This window comes from Ananas comosus, linkage group 3 (assembly GCF_001540865.1).
Source record: "Ananas comosus cultivar F153 linkage group 3, ASM154086v1, whole genome shotgun sequence".
NCBI classification, from domain to species: Eukaryota; Viridiplantae; Streptophyta; class Magnoliopsida; order Poales; family Bromeliaceae; genus Ananas; species Ananas comosus.
This window is the reverse complement of record NC_033623.1, coordinates 14,466,144-14,487,161: the sequence shown is the minus strand read 5'-3', so window position 1 is coordinate 14,487,161 and position 21,018 is coordinate 14,466,144. Positions and strand designations below refer to the sequence as shown.

The following is a 21,018-nucleotide window of genomic DNA, read 5'->3' as shown; positions in this document are numbered from 1 at the left end:
CAGTGTCAGTAAATTTCCGTAAATTGCTGTGGCAACTGACAACTAAGCACCTTAAATAACGGATGCACCAATAAACTAAACGAACAAAGGCTCCATCTGAAGCGCTAATCTTCTATTTAATTGTGTAGTGCTTCTCAATGTGGCACGAATTTAGTGCCCATGTTAGTTCAAGTTTTCATTTATCCGTAATGAACGACTCACATTAATCGTTCATTCTTAAATTATTTGCACGTGGAAAGGATCACATAAAGCCTAAGGTTCTATTTAATGAGCTTTAAATTTAAGAGCAATACTTCAATATACTATAAGTATTAAAATCAAATTCTTAATTAGTAAAGGGTATAGTTGGATTTTTTATGAAGTAACCTATTGAACAGGTTACCGATTTGAATTAGTTAATATGATAATATTAGAAAAAAAATTAGTAGTACATATTAAATATCTTATTTAGTTTTGTTACTTACCAAATTAGATAATACCCAATTTGTTATCCAATCAAAAAAATATTGAATTTAAATTTAAGTTTTGAAGTTGGTATTGTAATGTAAAATTTTAATTTCAAAATTTATATTAAACTTTTAAATTTTGATCTACATTGCACTTTTAATCTGTAAGCCAAATTTTAATTTTTGATTTAAATTAAAATTTTGAATTTGAACTGAAAGTTTAATTTTAAATTTGTGTTTTATATTTAAAAGTTAAATTTGATTTATAATTAAGTTTTTTATATTGCTTTGTATTTAAATTTACAGTTTAGTTGTAATTTGAATTCCAACTATTGTTATAGGTATTTGAGAAAGTTATAGTATTCTTAGTTAGATAAAACTGATTTTGTAGGCCAAAATATTTTTCTAAGACCAAAATGCCCTTTAAATAGGTACCTCGTGAATGGTACCTATGCCAAAATCATATTACAGCTCAACCATCTATTTAAAAAAATAAATGGTCAAAATTTACATAATGTATTGAAGTATTACTCTAAATTTAAATATCTTACTCCTTTATTTTCTTTGGGCTTTTGAGATGCATGAACATTTTATTCGGCATATTTTTTAATTTCTTTAAAATGTGTACTGTATTTGAAAGTTGATGCATGATCAAATATTTAGATTGGATATTGTATTTGGTCTTCAAATAATTGCTCTCCAATAAGATAAATTATTTTGTAGGTGACCATACTATTCTACTAAATTATAGATGTTAAGATCTTTTGAGGAACGGACCGTCCCTAAAGCAAGTGACAAAGGGCTTGGTGGTTGGTACCTGAGGTCTCAAGTTCGAATCCTAGTAGGTTCACATTTCTAGCTAAGTTTATTTATTTCTAAATAAAATAAACGAAGCGGATAGCGTGCTATCTATCTCTCAAAAAAAAAAAATCTTTCGAGAAAAAATAAAATCCTAATTTTAAATTTCATAATAAAATCTTTATATATTGGATAATCTTATTTCGATATTCAATTTCTTATACCTTTCTGTTCTTTTTTTTGTTTGATAAAATTATAGGATCTTAGTTCATTTTCGTGTTCCTCCATTTCTCTTAAATTGTTTCACGAAAATATAGGATCTTCGCCAAATGTATTGCGTACGAGCTTCCCCTAGGGGGAAAAATGTTTTTTTTTTTTTAGAGAGCAAGGTAGACTTGCTGCCTGCTTCATTCATAGCGAATATGAACTAAGCTACAGAAGTGGGGCAACTAGCCCCGAGAATCATAAACGTCCCATACAAGGTCCGATTAAAAAAAAAACAAAAAAAAAAGCAATTACTAGCTAATGTAAATTATGACAGTCCACTAGAAATCCTTCCATTGCTTTACTAGCGATTTGATCCTATTTACTGCCGCTAATGGTTCAATATTGATCCCTCTAAAAATATAATTGTTCCTTTCAATCCATAATACCCACCAGCAAGCTACAAGTAAATGTGTTCTCGTCACCTTTTTCCTATTACGATCATCCCGAGTTGCTCTTTCCCAAACTTTCCGAACATCTTCACTAAGGGTACACTCAAAATCCCCTTCACCAACCATCACCATAAGCATAAGATATATACTGAAAATCCAGCCTGTGAAGATGTGATCTACTGTCTCTAAAGAGGATCCACAGAACACACAAGATAGGTTATCCGTCTCTAAATGTTATGTATCCAGAAGGGTTAGAGCTTTGCTACTATAAAATTACAATTCTTTTTTATTGTAGACTTTATATCTTCTGATAAAGAGGATTACAATCCAAGTTTAGATTATAATCCTTGAACTCCTCTAATCCAAAAATTATCTATTTTCCTACTAGTCTTATATTTTTTGTCGTTCTAAAAATAAACAGTGATTAGTAAGGTTTACAATCCTTGAATGATGAATTGTTTTTTTTTTATTTTGAGAAATAGGTGCTTCGTTTATTTCATTTAAAAATAAACTTAGCTTGAAATATAAATCAACTAGGATTCGAATTTGGGATCTCGGATGTCAACCATCAAGTCTTTGCCATTTACGCTAGGAGCAGTCAGTTGAATGATGAATTGTTAAAATACAATCTCTTTTGATTGTACACTTAGTATTTATGATAATATTAACATTTATGAGAACATTGTTGAATTATTTCTCATCTAGTACCGTGAAACTTTACCTAAAAAACTACAGAATATGTTAGATATAACACTTACCAGACGACTTGTGCACAGTATTACAGATTCTAGAAACTAATAAACATGCAAATAAAGATATTAATATGGATGGAAGAACCTTTTAAAATGTGAACAGTTGCATCCAAAATGTAGTTAGAAGTACCATACTCTGTAGGTGGCATTTACTCCGTGCCGTTACAGTTGAATGGAAATTGTCGAAATTCTTCCCTGCAACAACTATACGCATCCGTATTCTGTATCTCATATTTGATTTAAATTATTTATTAAATGATAATTTGTTTTAATTTTTAAAAATCAGATAATATGACGATGTTGCTCCAGTAGAATTAAATGGAAAAAAGGGTGCACTCGGTGCGTGCAACTATTTCGCCTAATCCAATCTCTTCGCTTTAAATATTCTATGATGATCAGTTCAAACTCCTCCATTCCTTCCTTCAAGCAAGATATGGAGGGAGGAGGAGTCGGCGTGGAAGCCCAAGCCACGGTGTGGAGCCACATTCTCTCCCTGGTGGACTCCTTTGTCCTCAAATGCGCCATCAAGCTCGACGTCATCGACATCATCCACCGCCGCGGCCGCCCCGTCCCCGCGTCAGAGCTCGCCGCCTCCCTCCCCGTCCCCTGCGCCTCCCCCTCCGCCCTCCGCCGCATCATGCGCTACCTCTCCCACATGCGCCTGATCGCCATCCAATACCCTGACGGCGGCGATGAGGCCGAAGAGCTCTACGCTCTCACGCCAGCCTCCAGGTTCGCTAGCTGAAAACAACCGTTTGTCTCTAAAAACTTTATGTGCATGTTTTTTTTTCAGAGGAGGCGGAGGAGGCGGTGAGAACGGTGTCTTAATATTCTCTACATTCGACAGATTTCTGCTGAAGAAAGAAGAGAAGAGCCTGGTGCCCTTCGCGCTCATGCAGACCGACGAGGAGATGCTGGAGCCCCTGCACGCGCTGGAGCTGTGCCTGGGCGGGGAGCCGGCGTACAAGAAGGTGAAGGGGGGGAGCGTGTGGGAGCGGGCGTCGCGGGACGCGGCGTTCAACGAGCTGTTCAACCGGGCGATGGCGTGCAACACGGCGCTGGTGGCGGATGGGATGGTGGAGGGGTGCCGGGCGGCGCTGGCGGGGGTGCGGTCGCTCGTCGACGTCGGCGGGGGGACGGGGACCGCCGCCAGGGCCATCGCGGCGGCGTTCCCGCACCTCCGCTGCGTCGTGTTCGACCTGCCGCACGTGGTGGACTCCATGCAGAAGCGCCCTGGCCTCGAGTACGTGGGCGGGGACATGTTCGCCTCCGTCCCGCACGCTGACGCTGTTCTGCTCAAGGTGTTTAATTAATTTATCTCGAATTAATATATATATATATATATATATATATATATATATATATATATATATATATAGTTCCAAATCTAGTCACTAGATTAGACCTCTAACTTCAATTTTAATTACTCTGTGCTCATATTCACAATTCTAATTTTAATAATCATGTACATATGCCATGCATTCAAAGGAATAATGCGATGTTCTTCTTTTTTCTTCAATTTTTTTTTTAAAAATTATGTAAAAACAGTCGGTGCTGCACGACTGGAGCGACGAGGAATGCCTGCGAATTCTGAAGCGCTGCAAAGAGGCGCTTCCAGGCAAGGGGGGAAAGCTGATCATAGTGGACATCGTCGTCGACGACGAACGAGAGCACGAGTTCGCGCGCGCGAGAATGGCGACGGACATGCTGATGATGGTGTACACCGGAGGCCGAGAGAGGACCAAGAAGGAGTGGAACCAACTGGTTCTGGGCGCCGGGTTCGCGTCGTGCAAGATCAAGCCTATCATGGCCATGGAGCAGATGATTGAAGCTTCTACTTGAACGCTACCTTCTTCCTGCCAACAATAATTGACTATTGACTATTACTAGCTACTCTCTTTATGTTTTTTTTTTTTCCTTCTTTTCTTGGAGAAGATAAAATGGAGATCCCTACACATGTTGAATGAAAAAATTATGCCATTTCGCATGATTTTACTGAGCTAAAAATTATGTCGATTCCTATGTGAAGTGGTGTTTGGTTGGTGCCAAGAAATGTGGTGTTTATAGCATATCAAATTGTTTCGAGCAAAATTCCCTTTTATTAGATATATATTGCTATGCATATTAATACACGAGAGTCTATCTAGCAGACAAATGGCCAAATAATTAGAGACGAGTGGAAATTCTATTAAGTCCGTCCTCAGCTCCCTTCTGAGGGACGGTAGCATCAAACTTTTTTCCGTTTTTCTCATTGTACACTTTACAGGCTGGTTTCTCGAAAAACGTATGAAAAAAAAAAATCGAAAAAAAGTATTTAATAATTTTTTCTTTCAATTTTTCGGCAGTTTAATTAAACAAATTAGTTTTTTTAAAAAAGAATCTTTTTAAATTTCATAAAAAATTAGTCTTTTCATTTTTCTAAAAAAATCTAAAAAATAAAAACACTAATTTTTTATGAAATTTGGCAAAAGACTTTTCAAAAAAATTTAGCTTTTCTCAAGAGTCAAGAGAGAGAAGCAATGGCAAAAGCTGGAAAACCCACCCAGTCCTAATACTCACTTCGCTCCTCCCAAAATCTTTTTCCATGGCGGAGGAGGTACCCCGATCCCTCCCCACAACGACGCAGGAAGAACCCCAAACCCTTCCTCCCCAGCCAGAAGCCCCCGCACCTACGCCGGCTCCGGCGCAGCAGCTGGGCTCCGCCGCCTCCGCCGCCGCGCGGCGGAGCCCCGCCGCCTCTCCCGGCGGCGGCGCCGCCGGCGGAGCCCAAGACGAAGAAGAGGAAGCTGGAGGATGCGGGTTTCCACAACTCCGCCTACTTCAAGATCCGCACCATCGTCAAAGACCTCCGCCCCCTCTTCCTCGTGGTGCGCCGCCCCAATCTCTCTCTCTCTCTCTTTCTCTTTCTCTTTCTCTAAATCCCCTAAGATTTGATCGACAAGAAGTTCTTCTTTTGGTGGAATTAAACGGAGTTTTGAGACGTTGTTGTTTTGTTCTACGAACGGTTCCTTGATACGCGCATCGGAATCTTTCCGCCGAACCCAAAATGGTGTTAGGGTTCGGGCGAAATTATGTCAGAAGCAGTATTATGTGGACATTTATGTTAGCAGCTTTATCCTATCAACGCGCGAAATTTTGATCGCAGTTATAAATTTACTATATTCATGGGTAAAATTGGATTAATTGGTATTTATCGACTTAAAAAGCGTACTCTTCTCAAATTTTTAGTTATTTGATGATGATGTAAAGAAGGATTATATCCTTATCCATTATCTTTAACAGATGATCGCCTCTCGCACGCATCTAGGTAGAAAAATCATGTCCAACCAAGTCACTGAAATGCTACAGGAATCTCTTTATTGAAACGTTTGTTTTTCGACAAATTCGTAACCCCGGGGAACTAGGATCCATGACCGATCAAAGATATCATAGTCTACAGAAATTGTTTGTAAGGTCGCGGCACATCTAAACCCTAATGCACAAATCAGAACAGAAAAGGCTCTTTTGAGGAGTCGAAAACTTTTTGTAAGCTTCGAGGCACATCCAAAGCCCAATTCAGAAATCAAAACCAAAAAGGGCTCTCATTTAAGAGCCGATAATTTCTACAATCACTCGTCAGCTTGTGCAAAATTTACTTGAACGCGATCAAAAGTTGGTGGAACCTCTATTATTCTGGTATATAGTGAATTTACCTAAATTTACATGTTACTATTTTGAAAGCCATAACTGCTTAGTAGTTTATGAGTAATTTGTGATAAAACTGGGATCTACTCTGAAAAGCCTTTTCTGTTTTGTGGTGAAGCTTGTTCAAGCATCTGATTTTCGAAATAGCAATGCAGCTCATGACATTCTAAAACGTAAGTATTCGGCTCGACTCATCGATCGTTCTTGAGATTCCTGACATGGTTTTTGTCTCTATCTTATCTGGCGCAAATCATTTTTTGCAGAGATAAGTACTTTGGCGGAGTTATCGAAGCAACTGAGAAATGAGCTGACCACTGTGGAGGAGCTTAAGAAACCATCAGAGGAGTCTAAACCTTTGCCTGGGGCCGTCAAGAAAGAGCCAACCAATAATTTCCAAGAAGTTAACGCACCAAATGCGAACGTGATCCCAGAGAGCCTCCCAGAAAGAGCCAAGACCAGCGAAACAAAGGACTCCCCAAAGCAGCTTGAAGATGGGTTTCTAGGGTCTTACGTCATTGGCGGATCCCCCGTCGGCTGGAACTTTCTTGTTTACTCGGGAATCAAAACGGTCTATTATGGTGTGACCAAGGAGGAATTTCGGTCGCGTCAAGCAGCCAAGTAGAAGATCTATTGCCTAGTTTTGGTTAGTCCAGCTTTCAATGGAAGAGCTTAATGCCCCTGTAATGCAAAAGCCAAGGCCAACTGTTATATTATACTTGGTGCAATGGATTTTATACTGTCGTATGAGGCAGGGAATGTATTTCGCAAGCGAGGAACAAGACTGATTGGAGTTAGATTGATTTAGTTGATGCTGTTCTCATTATTTTGGCTGATCCACAGCGGAAAGAGCCATCTTTTCCATCTTTTCCTTTATCTAAATTATAAATTTTCTGCATGAGATGCAATGAATCAGAGAAGATGTTCACAATGGCTTGCAACCTATATTTCCAAAGTTTTCCCGTGTCTGTCAACAGCATTCAGATTCTTGGGTTTCGCATATACTAGAATGCATCTTTTGTCGGAGCTTTCATACCAGGGTTTTTCCTCTGGTAAGAAGAGTGTAATTGTGATTTGAGCTTTAAAGAGCATTAAAAGTATCTTGGGAGGTTTTTTTTCTACCATAGAGAAAGTATTTCTTAGTAGGGGTTGAAGCAGTTTCATTTCTTGCCACTTTATGAAACTCTTCTAGCTTAATTACTTTCATAATGTTCGGTTTAATGAGATGAACCTCCCATTCTCCACTACATTATGTACATTCTATGTTCCTCATTGTTCTGCCCTCTTCCTCCTGCATGCTCAGATGAAAGGTGCAGTTTTAGAAGTTCTGCTGGTCAGCGCTGTAGGCCTCAAACATGCTCATCTGCCAGGTCTCTCTCTCTCTCTCTCTCTCTCTCTCTCTCTCTCTCTCTCTCTCTCTCTCTCTCTATCTCTCTACTGTGTAACAGATAGGCAAAAATGTATGGAATAGAATTTTTCTCAATTGTCACCTATTTCGATCTGATTACCTAATCTTTATAAACTTTTAATTTATATCCAACCTTTTAATTTATATGATACAAGCCGGTTAATGACTCTTAAGTTTCAAAATTTAAATGCGTCGCTTGTCGTTACACATTTAATTAGCATATATTATACAATTCATGTAAGTATAAGTTCGTTAAAGTGAGCGATTAGTTTGAATTTTGTATGAGAAGAGCCGCCAATTGATATAAATCAAACAAATTGAAAGATTGAATATTAAAATTAAATTTTTGAAAAGTTGGATAGTCGAATGGTCTAATAAAAGTAGAATTGGAGAATTTCTAAAAATCCTCTTTATTGGGTTTCAGATCTTAATTGCCAAAAAAACATTGCGATCAAAATTACAAATCTTCTTGAAATATTTAGCATGTGATGATATTGATCCATAGCAATCTACATCACCTTAAGAATATATTTAAATATCAATATTGACTATACCTTATTTTTACGACTAAATTTTGTAAACTAAATCATTTGTAATTTTTGTAAGATGCTTCATGAGATTAGATTAAATTATCTACAGATAGCTGATATATATAAAAATTCTATGTACATCTATATTTATTTTAAATTTCATTTGAAAATTTTAAATATATTGAACTAAGACAATCTCCTTAAAATATTTTTGTGCGATTTATAAACTACTATCTATATTTATCTAATTTTTTTCAATAACAGCAGTACAATAAATTCGATGATTTTTCTCAAACCTTCAAAAAAAAAAAAAAAGAAGTCAAAAAGACAAAACGTGAGCTTTATAAATAAATTATAATATAATTAAGGCGAGCAAAATTTCCACTTTCGTGCCTTTCCCGAAACTTTCCATTTTTAGACTAATGCATAAGATCTTTAAATGGAAAGATTTTGCGAGATGTGCATACTATCACCTCGTATCGCCACGAATAGTTCTGTTACTATTCCGATTTTGCACCTTAGTCCCTACTTTTGGGTAATTTGCATTGTTTGTTATGTGCTAAATTGAGTTGAGCTAGAATACTGTCGATAGCAAATGGGCTCCGTTGCCACCTATTTGTTTTTGATGATGGAGCCTACGAATCGACGATCAGCTTGAACATGATCTATATCACTTGAAGTATTTAAAAATCAAATTTCATATATTTTCGATATTGTTCTCTTCTCCATTGAGTGGACACAAAAATAAACAGCTGAAAATAAATATTCTTTAAAAAATGATGATAGGAGTTTTGTAATCAAGATCAAGAGTATAAATCTTGTTTAAAATAGTTTAAAGAATTTTCTAACAAAAATTCAATTACCGTTAAACAAGAAAACGCCTCATTATCGACCATTAAATTTACAAATTTTGAAACTCTTTGATCATTAGGTAAATAATGTCAAAAAAATTTGAAATTTGATTTCTAAACACTTTAAGTGGTATAGATCATGTTCAACGGTGCCGATCGTCGATTTAGAGGTTCTATCATCAAAAAATAAATGGGTGGCAACGGAGCTCGTTTGCTATCGATAGTATTATAGCTCAACTCGTGCTAAATTAGTTTATATCCGATAAAATTCAAATTCAACTTGAACCAGTTAATACTATTTGTGTGTGCAGGATCATCAAACTATTACGTGGTCATTCAGTGTGGCAATCACACATTCACAAGCAAAATCACATCAGGTGTGTGTGTGTCAGTGTGTGTTTAGTTTTTACCTCTGCAGGCTATATTTTGCTTTTCTTTTCTGCAACCACAGTGTTTTAGGACATCTTCAGTAATTTCTGAAAAAATTTTATGAGCAACATAACTTCTTTTTTTTTATTCGAAATTTGAAGTTTTTGTCGAAAACGCTGTTACTGTTGGTGCAGAAAAAGATCGGAAAGTTTGCTGGAATGAGAAGTTCAGATTCATGCTATCATCTGCGGAATGCAAAGACTTGGCCAAGCTCAAGCTGAGAATCATGGAAAAGGATAAGTTCTTGGAGGATCGGCCGGTCGGCGAAACCATGTAAGTACATTTTTTTTTTTTTTTTTACTGCTATTGTAGATCATGAAAAATATGGAGCTTTTAAATGTGAAATGAAGCTCCCAATAAGTGCCCAAGTTGCTTGCTGGTATGAGTTTTATATGCAGGGTTTATCTGAGAGGAATCCTCAGAGAGGGAAGAGAGAAAGGGTTTTTAGAGCTGAAACCATCTTCATACAATGTTGTGCTCTACGACGGGACATACGAAGGAGAGCTTAAAATTGGCCTCAAATTCATCTCTAATGTAAGTAACATCCATGCATACATTTCATTAAAGCTAACATACAAAGACAATATCTATATTCAAAAATTAAACCCTGTATTAAATAAGATATCCATGTTATATTCCTTTTTATTCGGTATCTTAGAGCACGAAAGGTCAGATCCTAACTGGGTTTGAATTTTCTGGTGTGCAGGTAGAATTGGAGCAGCAAACAAAGAGTATAGCATGCACAGTACCTCAAAAACAACCATACTCCCTATATCAGGCCATACTAAGCATTAATTTGCGGGGAATCCCTTGGTCGAGATTCTTCTTTTTCCACAACCGCTCGGAAAGTAGGAAAGATAGATAAACCCTTCATTACGATTGCTAAACTCTTCAGCTACGATACAGTGCTTACTGCATATAATCTATAATCATTAAAGACAGGCAAACTTTTTCAGACTAGTATATGTATCTTCCCAACTATTTGTTAAGAACTGTTACTAAAAGCTTCAAAAGGATTGGGATTAAAGCTTATCAATTACCATTTTCTGCGACAAATATGATGCGCAATACCAATTATTCAATACATACAGAATATGATTAAGGAACAGGAGAAAGGAATGATCCATCATTAACTAAATACTTAGCAAGATTGCATTGAAGTTCCTTAGAATAAATAAATACATGATGCAGGCCTCACCAGAATGGACAGATTCAAAGAGTTCGGGAGTTGCAAAAGTTACCATTCGCAGCTGGAACAAACTAACCTCAACATTTACTTGCAACTCTCTGAAGGGATTGCTTGATCATTCCTGGCGATGCCATGACTGAACCAACAAACTGCAAGTAAAAAATTCAAAACAACATCAGTGATCAAAAGCAGAAAAATCAGGAACATAAAGAAAAAGCTTGATTCTTTTTGAAAAGCTTATTAATTACAAAATTAGCCCTCACAATTTGACCCTGATATTGTTTCACCCTTCAGGTTTTAATCTTACTTATTCAGTCCTCAAATTTGTCCTGCATAACAGTTAAAGTTTTCTGTTACTCTACTTTCTGAAACAAGATGCAATGTCAGCATCCTCATTAGAGTTTGCTGACATGGCAATTTATTGAAGTTGGCCCTGGCAGCAAACAATGCTGACGTAGAATTTTTCTTCTTTTTTTTTTTCAGTAAATAGACCAGCAGCAGGACTTAATTGTCAAGCAGGACAACTCTAGGAACTAAATTGTTACAACTGGAACTCTGAGGGCATAATTGAATTAGGGATCAATCTTGAGCAACTGAAATTGCAATTGACCCCAAAAAGGAGAAATAAAAGACAAGCACTTCCTATGGCAATACCTTAGCTTTTATTGTTAATGCTAAAACACCATCAGCTGTGGATGATTGCATTGAGAGGGGATCCAAATGGAGGTTGCTTAATACCTCAACTATCTCAAGAAGCAAGCACTCCCTCCATGGGCAACGTATCTCAAGGAAAACCTCTTTCTCGATCACGGTAACATTGACGTCAATTGGACCATCCTTCGACAAGATCCAATGATGCTCCACATCCGTTTCATTTATATCAGACGCCTTCCTCTTGCTTGCAGAAACTTGGCCGTTTGGTATCTTTTTGTTGCAGTAGTTGTCTGAAGTTCTTTCGGCTATGTCAGGGTACTTCCTTCTAGTTCTAGATTCGTGGTCCAATAGCTCTCTGCAGGATTCTAGCTCCTCTACTCTTTGCTCTAGCTCCCTTAGATACTCAATTGTGTCGCCAAGGATGGATGCTTTGTCAACCTGAGACAGAAATACATTTTGTTGAAGGCTTGGAACAAACTAATAAAGAGGAACTGATTAATGACAGAATGTTCAACTACAAGTCAGTGGCTCCAAAAAGGCAAAAATGGTCTAGCTCTTGCTTTGCAATATTTAGCACCATTACATTTACAAAGACTGACTATCAATTTTTTTATAAGATGGAGATAGACTTATCTGCACAAGATCTTTTCCGTGAGGTCTTGTGTTTTAAAGATGAAAATTCAATCACAGTTTTTAATTTCAAACGATTTAGCAATATTGCCATAAGCAGATAAGAAGAATATACCTTGCTAATAGAAGGAACAAGATTTCTTAGTATCAGAAACTTCTCGTTTAGTTTTTCTCTTCTCCTTCTCTCCGACAGCACGTGACTAACACCAGCATCATCTCCTTGTGATTTCCAGACTTTGTTTTGTGGGCCATTTTCCTCTATGGGCTTGGTTGGTTGAGCACCAGGAATCCATGCAGTATCAATCAAAACTTTCTTGAGCAACTTCTGAGGCGTGGAAGAGAACGTTTTATGTGCATTGAAGCCTCTCATCCAAATACTAAAACTCGAGTTATGAGAACCATTCATAGGGCAAGAGATTGGTGCAGATTGTTTCGAGTTCCTTAAAATGGCCACAAGAGTCCTTGCGTAGTGAGAAGCGTCGTCTTCAAGGTCAGTAAGCTTGTTCAGTTCTCCCTCTTGAACGGTAAAAAGAGTAGGATTCTTTATTCTTTGGGGAGTAAGAAAGGACTGTGATATACAATCGCTTGAGTTTAAAGAACCATGTAGACCATTACTGAATTCATCGTCCATCAATTGCCTACCATGAACTTGAGATGTGCTGTTGTGCACCTCAACTCTTAAAGAGTCATCTGTAGAGTCTATATTTAGCTCTTCGTACAAATTAACATGCACTTCATCAAGCTTGTTATGGAGTTCTTCGTTCTCGTTTTCGTAATTATGAAGAGGAAAAGGAAAAGATGGGGATCCAACTTCTAATAAATGAGGCTCCTCACCAATTGCATTTATATTGCTACGATGAAGATTTGAGCATAAATTGACTTCCTCTTTTTCACCTTTTGGAGAAGCAGATCTAGATTGCTCAGAGCAAGTAGGGTATGGCAGGTCCCAAAAGGAAGTTGTGACTTGTTGTATGAGAGAGGGATCTTCCAAAACCTATAAAATTGAAAGCAGAAAAAGATAAATGAGGATTCTTGTTAAGGTAATAATGAGGATATCTGAATTTATATGGAGAACAAACCAATTCAGTTGTACCCAACTCGAGCACACCATTCATGAAGGGAATGCATACCACTGTCTGCAGAAAAAAAAATAAAAATTAAGGCACATGCATGAAGCATCATAAATCTATTTTAGTACGAGGGTTATAGGTGGAATGTAAACACTTGACCCACTGGTAATAATAACTTGTTGGGCCCAAACCATCGGCCCAAAGTACTTAAATCTAGTTATTATTACTAGGGTGCATTATAGACTCCTCCGTTTTAGACCTTGACGTCTTTGTCGGGTCCAAATCCAATCACAAATTTATAGATCAGAATTACCAGGCAATCTGAAATTCTAGAGGTAGTTCTCACTAACCCATAGTGTAGCATTTTGCCCCACATAGTACTTAGCTCTCACACTGTGATGTGAGATTCTAGAGGTGGCTCCTGTGGGTTTAGAGGTGGCTCCCATCAAACCAGTGGTGTAGCACTTAACTTTCACACTAGTATTCGACTCTGATACTAACTGTAACGACTCGAATCACTAGCAATAATAACTCATTGGGCCTTATTACTAAGATGTATGGCCTCTTATATTTTCAATCAGAATCCTTTTCCCATATAATGTGGGATCATTGGGGCGTTGCGTGGAAGGATCATAACTCTATTTTAGTACCACGGTTATAGGTGGAAGGATCATAAATCTAGTTTAGTACCACAGTTATAGGCAGAAATACATCCAGGTAGGGACAGAAAAGGACTAAACAGAGTAGCCGATTAGAAGTCTTTCTCTTCATGTAGCTACCACTCTATACATAGTAATGATAAAGAACTTTTCCCTTCTTTAAGTTACAAGGCAAAATAGCATAACACTATTTACTTCTCAACAGTTTCATACATATTACATGATTCAAGTGCAGGTAATGACAATACCTGCATTGATGCACTCTGAGGTGATGATTGGTAGAAAGTCGTCAACCCGATGACAAATTGCATGTCACATACAAGAGAGCAAATAATTAGTACTACATTATCATACTAGTTGTATCTGTGGATGAAGGCATTGTTAACAAATATAACCTTTGCCAAAAGAGAGCGGGAAAATATCTTGCTTTCTGCATATTGAGCATTGCTCAACCATAGATGCTGATTGCTTGCTAAAGCTCTACCTGGCAACCTGTAAAGGACATAAAACATGTTAAACCAATGAAAACACCGTGTTTGGATCAATGAACGGATCGTTCAGCACATGCTGTATATCATTGTCAAGACTAGTATTGGACTGGTGTTTGTTTTGTGTTCTAATCTTCTTATGTTTCTATTTCAACCAGAAAAAAATCTGTTGTTTCTTCAGATTATCAGCTTATGAGACATCGGAAAAAACAAGGATGAAAAATAGTAGTCAAACATACCACATACCTATTATAGTTTCCAGTACAGTAAGATGGATTTAACCTGATACCAAATGAGGAATTAAAAGCATAACAACCAAACCAGCAGGTTAGTATGAATGAGGAGTTACCCCTGGGCCTGCCCAAATGTGAAGGACATGCAAACCAAGTAATACCACTCGGTATCTGTTAGATCTTCGGGAGATAATGAAGCAGAAGGCCTTTTGTTCTGTTGATTGCTGTCACCTGCCGACAGAGAATCATATAGCTCTCTCAGTTGTTCGCTTCTCTCCAGACCCAGCAGATCAGCTTTAAACTCCATCGGCTGCGTAGTCTTCCTCGTCTTAATATCACCATTATAGTATCCATCCATCCAAGATAAAACCCTACAGACCGTCCAATTGAATGCAAAAAGAGGTTATGAAATACATAGTGCAAGGTTTAGATAATCAAGCTTAAGGAATAGTACATCAGAGAAGTTTCAGAACCATTAAGAAGAAGCTACACCGAGGAATCTGAAATGATGCTAACTGCTGCATGCATTACCGAAAATCTTGTATTATCTATTTACTTTAAAACACATGAAGAAGGGAATAACAACAACTCAGATACTTTGTTGCTTAATTGGGGCTGTCGGATGAGATATGTTTGTTTCTTAATACCGAAAACAGAGGAACTAATTGAAAAGGAAAAATATTTCATGCAACAACAAGGTTGGCTTGCAGATTGTTTTAACGGAAATTGTGTGCTCAATTTCACAAGAACATGCAGAAAAATAAAAAAAAAAAAATAATAGCTTCAATATGCACTATCCAAACAATTATTACTCTCAAAAAGGAGGGGCAAAAAAAAGGACATTAATTAGATGTGCCAAGGCTAACATAACCTTTATCAATATTCTAAACAGAAGCTGAATGTTAGGCAACACCTACTTGAACTTGCATTAAACTAAAAATAAAGGCAGATTCTCATGTGACTAGGACCACAGCTCCATAAAACATGTGCTCTCAACAGTATTTGCTCAGGACCCACCTCTTAAATTCTTCTTTAAAAGACAAAGATATTGTAATGCACTCAACAAAAAAGATTGGAAGCTCAATTAACTTCTAAAGCAATCAATGCAGTAACAATTGACACATAAAATCAGAAAGTTGGGCCAATCAATACACTACAAAGAAGATGTTAGAAAGAAAATCATGTATGGATTTTCCAAACCCTTGTTGCCCGGTCGAGATCGACCAAAAGATCGCATAGCTCCACTGGATCTGTCTCACAGTAGCAGCAAGCTGCTTCCTGAAGTGCTCCTCCGGCGATTCGTCCTTGGTCGGAGGAGCTGCCGCCATTTCTCGACACATAATCAGCGAAAACCTTCAGCTTAGAAGCATAAGCAGAAGCATTCAGATGACAGCCTTTCGTCTTTCCTGCCGTGCTTCTTCTTTCAGCTCAGAAAATTGAACAGAGCTGAACCTCTTCTCTTGCATTGTTAATTTAGTCATGGCCACTCCTACCCAATAGAAATTAGCCCAAGATCTCTGTTATAGGCAATTAGAAAACTAAATAACCTGCTGTAAGAGGAGAAAGCAGTAGCAGGTTCTTAAAGATACAAAAAGAAGCAAAATACAGAAATTGAAAGTTCCAAATCACAATATCACACTTCTTCTTTCAGTATAACAAATACGACTAAAGTTATCCCCGCTATTCCACCTAATTTAAAAATTTAGCACACAATTAATTTTTGTACTGTATCTTTCTCCGAAATGGGAATAGCTCAGCTCAACCAACTGCAAATTTCTCTGCAAATAAAGAAGAGCTTCAAATGTGGATGGAGATTGGAAGCATAATTACCATTAGAAGGAGCTGAAGTATTCTATGGGTTTCTGAAGCCAAACAGAACGAAGCAATGCTGAAGCAACTGTGCTTAGTTTACCAAAACACTCGGCACCATAGATCACCATTTAAAGTGTCTCTGTCTCTTAGTTTTGCAGCAGCAAGAAGAGGAAACAAAGGCCCGGAGACACACAATTTTCTAGTAAATAAGGGAGAGCAAAGAGAGAGGTTGAATATAAATATAATATACTCATAGAAGCTAGGCGCAAACTAACCCAAGAATCTTCAATTATTAGTATTCTCTTTCCTCAATGGTAGAGCGCAAAAACCTATCATCACTCAACTCAAACAAAAAAAGGCGCATATATGGTTTTGGAACACTACAAGAAAGATTATTAAAAAAACAAAAAAAGACTCCTTTCTACAGTGTCTCTATGTTGTTAGAATTGAAAAGAGAGGAGAAGGGACAGGTACAAGGAGACAAGTCACAAGAGTGGGGATAAAACAAAGTCACTTTCTCTCTGGGCTTCGATGGAGAGGAGATAGAGAGAGAAAGGAAAGAGAAAGAACGAGAGAGCAAAAGTTGTACAGAGATTTTTCAGAATCACTTTTTTCTGCTTATACAAGGAACATGCACTAGCGTCCTATGATTGATGGTGGTTTTTATTTTATTTTTTTTTTCAATTTAAAAGAGATTATTCAAGAGGTAAATACAATGACATGCGCAAAAAAATTATATCCAAGAATTTAATAGTCTTAATACAAAACTGTTTTAAAAATTTATCGGCACAGTATACGCGAGACCATATTGATATGTATCGATAATAAAAAAAATATATATTTATCGATACATAATAATATGAAATATTTATTTTTTTACTAATAAAATATTTTAACTGTTTATTATATATTTTTATCAAATTTTTTAAACTTTATTAAAAAAATTACTTACTTTTTTTTAAAAGAGAGAAAGATAATATGCTACTCGCTTCGTTTATTTCATTTAGAAATAAACTTAGTTAGAAATATGAATCAATTAGGATTCGAACTTGAGAGACCTTGAATACCAACTACTAAGCCCTTTTTCACTTGCCGAAGGGATAATCGATGAGAAAATTACTTACTAATTTAAAGAATCGAGAGTTTTGAGTTGTGCTATTGACACTGAGATTGTATTGTGCCGATATTTTATTGACATGATACGACATAATAGATACAATTCGTACCGATGAATACTTAAATCGTTGATTACATCAAATTCTATTCTCTCTCCTTCTCTAAGCTAATTTTCTCCGTAAGCATTGGGAGAGAGACTACTAATATACGACGTGCGTTTTTCTCTCAAAATCAAAGTTCAAACTTTTTTATTCTTAGCAACCAAGTACTTCTAAATGCGATACGTTATCATTGTACGAATTACTGTAGCCAACATTGGCCTCAGACATTTATTTCTATGTTTTCTTCAGAGGTGGAAATGAATATGCCATTTCGAGAATCTTGCAGGCACGCAGACTCCACTTCACGAGCATGCCATCATGTAGCTGCAGATAGCTAGCATTTACTACATTCCAGTAGCAACTAGCAACCAACAGGTCATAATTAAACAAAGTATATTATATATATAAATATTATTTTCGAGAGGCAATATCAAAATTTGTTATGCTAATTATAGACCTCTTAATTATGGTTCACATTAACCCACTTTTTAAAAAATTCTCAGAAGGGCGGTATGAATCCTTCTATCAAGGATATAAGATGTTCACCCATCATAAGAAGTGTAAAGATAATATTTTTTTCTCGTAGAAATAGAAGGTTTGATAAGTCTAGTGTGTAAAATTAGCTTTTAGATGAAGGGATATAAGATTTACGTTCAACTTTTATGTGTAAACCGGGTTCAATTTACCAATCTACATGTATGAGAAATTACTACCTGCACTGTATATGTAAGCACATTTCACATGCTCTATCTCTAAAATTGTACAATAGAACTCGTAAAATCAAATTTTAACTTACATGTTGTGTTCTATGATAGTTCATCTTTAAAAACTTAAAGTTTTTATAAAACATTAATTATTTGACTCCTCACATCTGAACTTATATATATTTATTTCATTCTCATACTACATCAAAATGGTAAATATATAATGTAAAACGACTGCTGATCTCTAAAAGCTTAAGCTATTGTGATATTATCTGAAAAAGTTACACCAGATGCAGCAAATAATTTCTCGGAATCTGTCGATCCCATGTTTGAGCTGGCACTAGATCAAACTGAAGGGTCCGAAGAGTTAACGCAGAGAGTTTGGAGCCCACTCGTTTCACCCCTGGGCACGTGACCACGAGTACTAGAGTTTACCTGTGAAGGAACGAATTTTAAAGCTGCATAAATAGATCGTATGTTTTGTATCATAGACCAACTTCTATATACGTTTCCCTTTGCCAATAATTATATTAGATCCACTAACACCTCACCATCCATTCTAAATAGAAGATCAAGTAATTATTAAATAATATATAGAGTTAATTGTGTACAGCTCTCTGTAAGCATATCAAATAACAAATATATCCAAACAAAGTTTAAATTTTTATTTTTATTCTTATATAAATTTAGTGATATTCATGTTTGTTCTTTTGATTTGTCATCGTTAAAGCACTGTTTATTTTTTGATAGCAGATAAATGAAATAACATTTTCGCCCTACAAACATATTCTTAAATTATGTAGAAATTTCCTCTTAAAAAATATTTTATTTAATAATATGAGAATAGAATTTAACTCATTTATTAACCAGAGTTAAGTATTTTACTCAGACTTAACTATATTTTTATAACGAATACTAACAGCAGGGTATATTTGAAAATATTAAGGCATTTATAAGGGATAAAAATAAAAATTTAAACTTTGTAGGTATATATATGCTATTCGATATACTTATAGAGAGATGTATATAATTAACCCTAATAAATAAATATATATAGAAAGAGAGAGTCCGACTATAGTACTTTTAAACATGCAAAACGCGCACTTGATACTAATAAATTTTTTGCTGTTAGATTTATCATTTTGCTCATTTTCACCCGTTAAATCATACTATTCAACTAACCACTCACTCAATCTAAGGAATCACTATCATCCTAATTGCACGTCCTTTAATTCAAAGGCTAAAAATCTACAATTACCAATGACTTAGTACTTTTAAAAATATAATAGCTCAATTCTCTCTCTCTCTCTCTCTCTCTCTCTCTCTCTCTCTTTATATATATAGAGAGAGAGAGAGAGAGTTGGGCTAGAATACTATTAATAATATTTGTCTATTTTGCTATTAAGTTTTTAGCTTTTGCATCAATTAATTTGATAGTTTCTAACCATTAGATTAAATATTACTAGTTAAAAACCCGCGCTTTGCTGCGGAAAAAAAAATTACAATAAATATACAATAATAATTAATAAATAATAATAAAAAATTATATATATATTAGAGATTTACTCAAAATGAAGCCACAATAAATAAAATAATTTTTTTTCTCTTAAAAATTTTTTTTTTAGCAAAAAATACATTAAAAACACTATTTTTTAGCAAATCTAATGAGATAATCATGAAAAAAAAAGACGTAAAACACTAAGTATGAAGAGAAGCGGATATCATACATTGTCCGAGACCCTACACGACTCATCTCTTCAGCACCGCAGAGGCCATCATCTTTGCCTTTTCCTCCTCCTCCATCACCACCCCATGAGGAAAAAGCGCAGCTGCCCTGGCCTCCTCTTTTTTCCTCCTTCCCCGCAAACCCCCTAAGTAGATTTTTATATTACTTTCCCAAGAAGGAGGGGGAAGATTTGGTACTATTCTAAGAGAGGGAGTTTTCAAAAAAATTGGTAGATTTCTAAGGATGGAGAATTTGGTAGATTTTTAAAAAATTTGGTAGATTCCCAAGGAGGGAAGATTTGGCAGATTTTCAAGAAAGAAAAATTTGAGAATATACGTTTCCAATAGATGGGAGAATTATATTTTCAGGAAGTAAGAGAGGCTGACACGTATGCCATCCAAAACTATCAAATTATAGTTTGCGTAGATAAGTATATCATCCTAATCATACAATTTCTGATCCAATGGTTAAAAACTTAACAGCAAAAGGGGCTAAATACTATCAATAATATTCCAGCTCATCTCTCTCTCTCTCTCTCTCTCTCTTTATATATATATATATATATATATATATATATATATATATATAGCTAGGCCGGTATACTATATGTAGCATGGAGGCCTCCATACTACCTAATTGTTTTTAATGGTGCGGCTTCTAAATCGATGATCGGCTCCGTTAGACTTGATCTACACTGTTAAAAGTATTTGGAAACTAAATTTTATAATTTTTTGACATCATTTGGCAAGTGATCAAAATATCTCAAAATTGACAATTTTAATGGTCGTTGTGATGCGTTTGTGAATTTAACATTATAAAACAATCCAAATTTGATAAATCTTTTATAAAATTTTTTTTCACTATTTAGAGTAAGATCAGTACCTCTGATCTTAAATTCAAGTCTTATTTTTAGCCGTTCATTTTTAGACTACTCGTTTGATAGGTAAATGATGTCGATAAATTATGAAATTTAGTTTTTCAAATATTTTTAATGGTGTAGATCAAATCTAATGAAGCCGATTGTTGATTTAGAATCGTAATATTGAAAACAACTTAATATTTCGTGCTACCGATAGTATAACAGC

The 21,018-nt window shown here is 36.0% G+C and overlaps 4 protein-coding genes across 6 annotated transcripts; 3 read left to right on the top strand and 1 right to left on the bottom strand.

Moving 5' to 3' along the window:
* On the top strand, nucleotides 3,052–4,732 carry LOC109707299 ((RS)-norcoclaurine 6-O-methyltransferase-like). The gene is made up of 3 exons (XM_020228465.1): nucleotides 3,052–3,384; nucleotides 3,500–3,953; nucleotides 4,201–4,732. The coding sequence occupies exons 1-3, from the start codon at nucleotides 3,086–3,088 to the stop codon at nucleotides 4,492–4,494; spliced, it is 1,047 nt and encodes a 348-aa protein (XP_020084054.1). The 5' UTR covers nucleotides 3,052–3,085; the 3' UTR covers nucleotides 4,495–4,732.
* Nucleotides 5,140–7,199, top strand: LOC109707612. The gene is made up of 4 exons (XM_020229020.1): nucleotides 5,140–5,338; nucleotides 5,379–5,519; nucleotides 6,455–6,509; nucleotides 6,600–7,199. Exons 1-4 carry the CDS (start codon nucleotides 5,237–5,239, stop codon nucleotides 6,956–6,958), a joined length of 657 nt encoding a protein of 218 aa, XP_020084609.1. The 5' UTR covers nucleotides 5,140–5,236; the 3' UTR covers nucleotides 6,959–7,199.
* Nucleotides 7,302–10,426, top strand: LOC109707613 (elicitor-responsive protein 3). Its single transcript, XM_020229021.1, has 6 exons — nucleotides 7,302–7,385; nucleotides 7,637–7,703; nucleotides 9,434–9,499; nucleotides 9,686–9,824; nucleotides 9,950–10,085; nucleotides 10,258–10,426. Exons 2-6 carry the CDS (start codon nucleotides 7,637–7,639, stop codon nucleotides 10,414–10,416), a joined length of 567 nt encoding a protein of 188 aa, XP_020084610.1. The 5' UTR covers nucleotides 7,302–7,385; the 3' UTR covers nucleotides 10,417–10,426.
* On the bottom strand, nucleotides 10,574–16,838 carry LOC109707611 (transcription factor EGL1-like). Of its 3 annotated transcripts, none has more exons than XM_020229019.1 (9): nucleotides 16,305–16,838; nucleotides 15,675–15,963; nucleotides 14,591–14,845; nucleotides 14,149–14,245; nucleotides 14,002–14,016; nucleotides 13,155–13,160; nucleotides 12,140–13,018; nucleotides 11,395–11,832; nucleotides 10,574–10,889 (listed from the first exon to the last, which is right to left on the bottom strand). In XM_020229019.1, exons 2-9 carry the CDS (start codon nucleotides 15,812–15,814, stop codon nucleotides 10,818–10,820), a joined length of 1,902 nt encoding a protein of 633 aa, XP_020084608.1. In that variant the 5' UTR covers nucleotides 15,815–15,963; nucleotides 16,305–16,838; the 3' UTR covers nucleotides 10,574–10,817. The 3 variants fall into 3 exon arrangements, with proteins under 3 accessions (XP_020084608.1, XP_020084607.1, XP_020084606.1); XM_020229018.1 differs by having other exon boundaries at nucleotides 13,104–13,160; nucleotides 15,675–15,991; nucleotides 16,305–16,837; XM_020229017.1 differs by having other exon boundaries at nucleotides 13,104–13,160; nucleotides 16,305–16,837.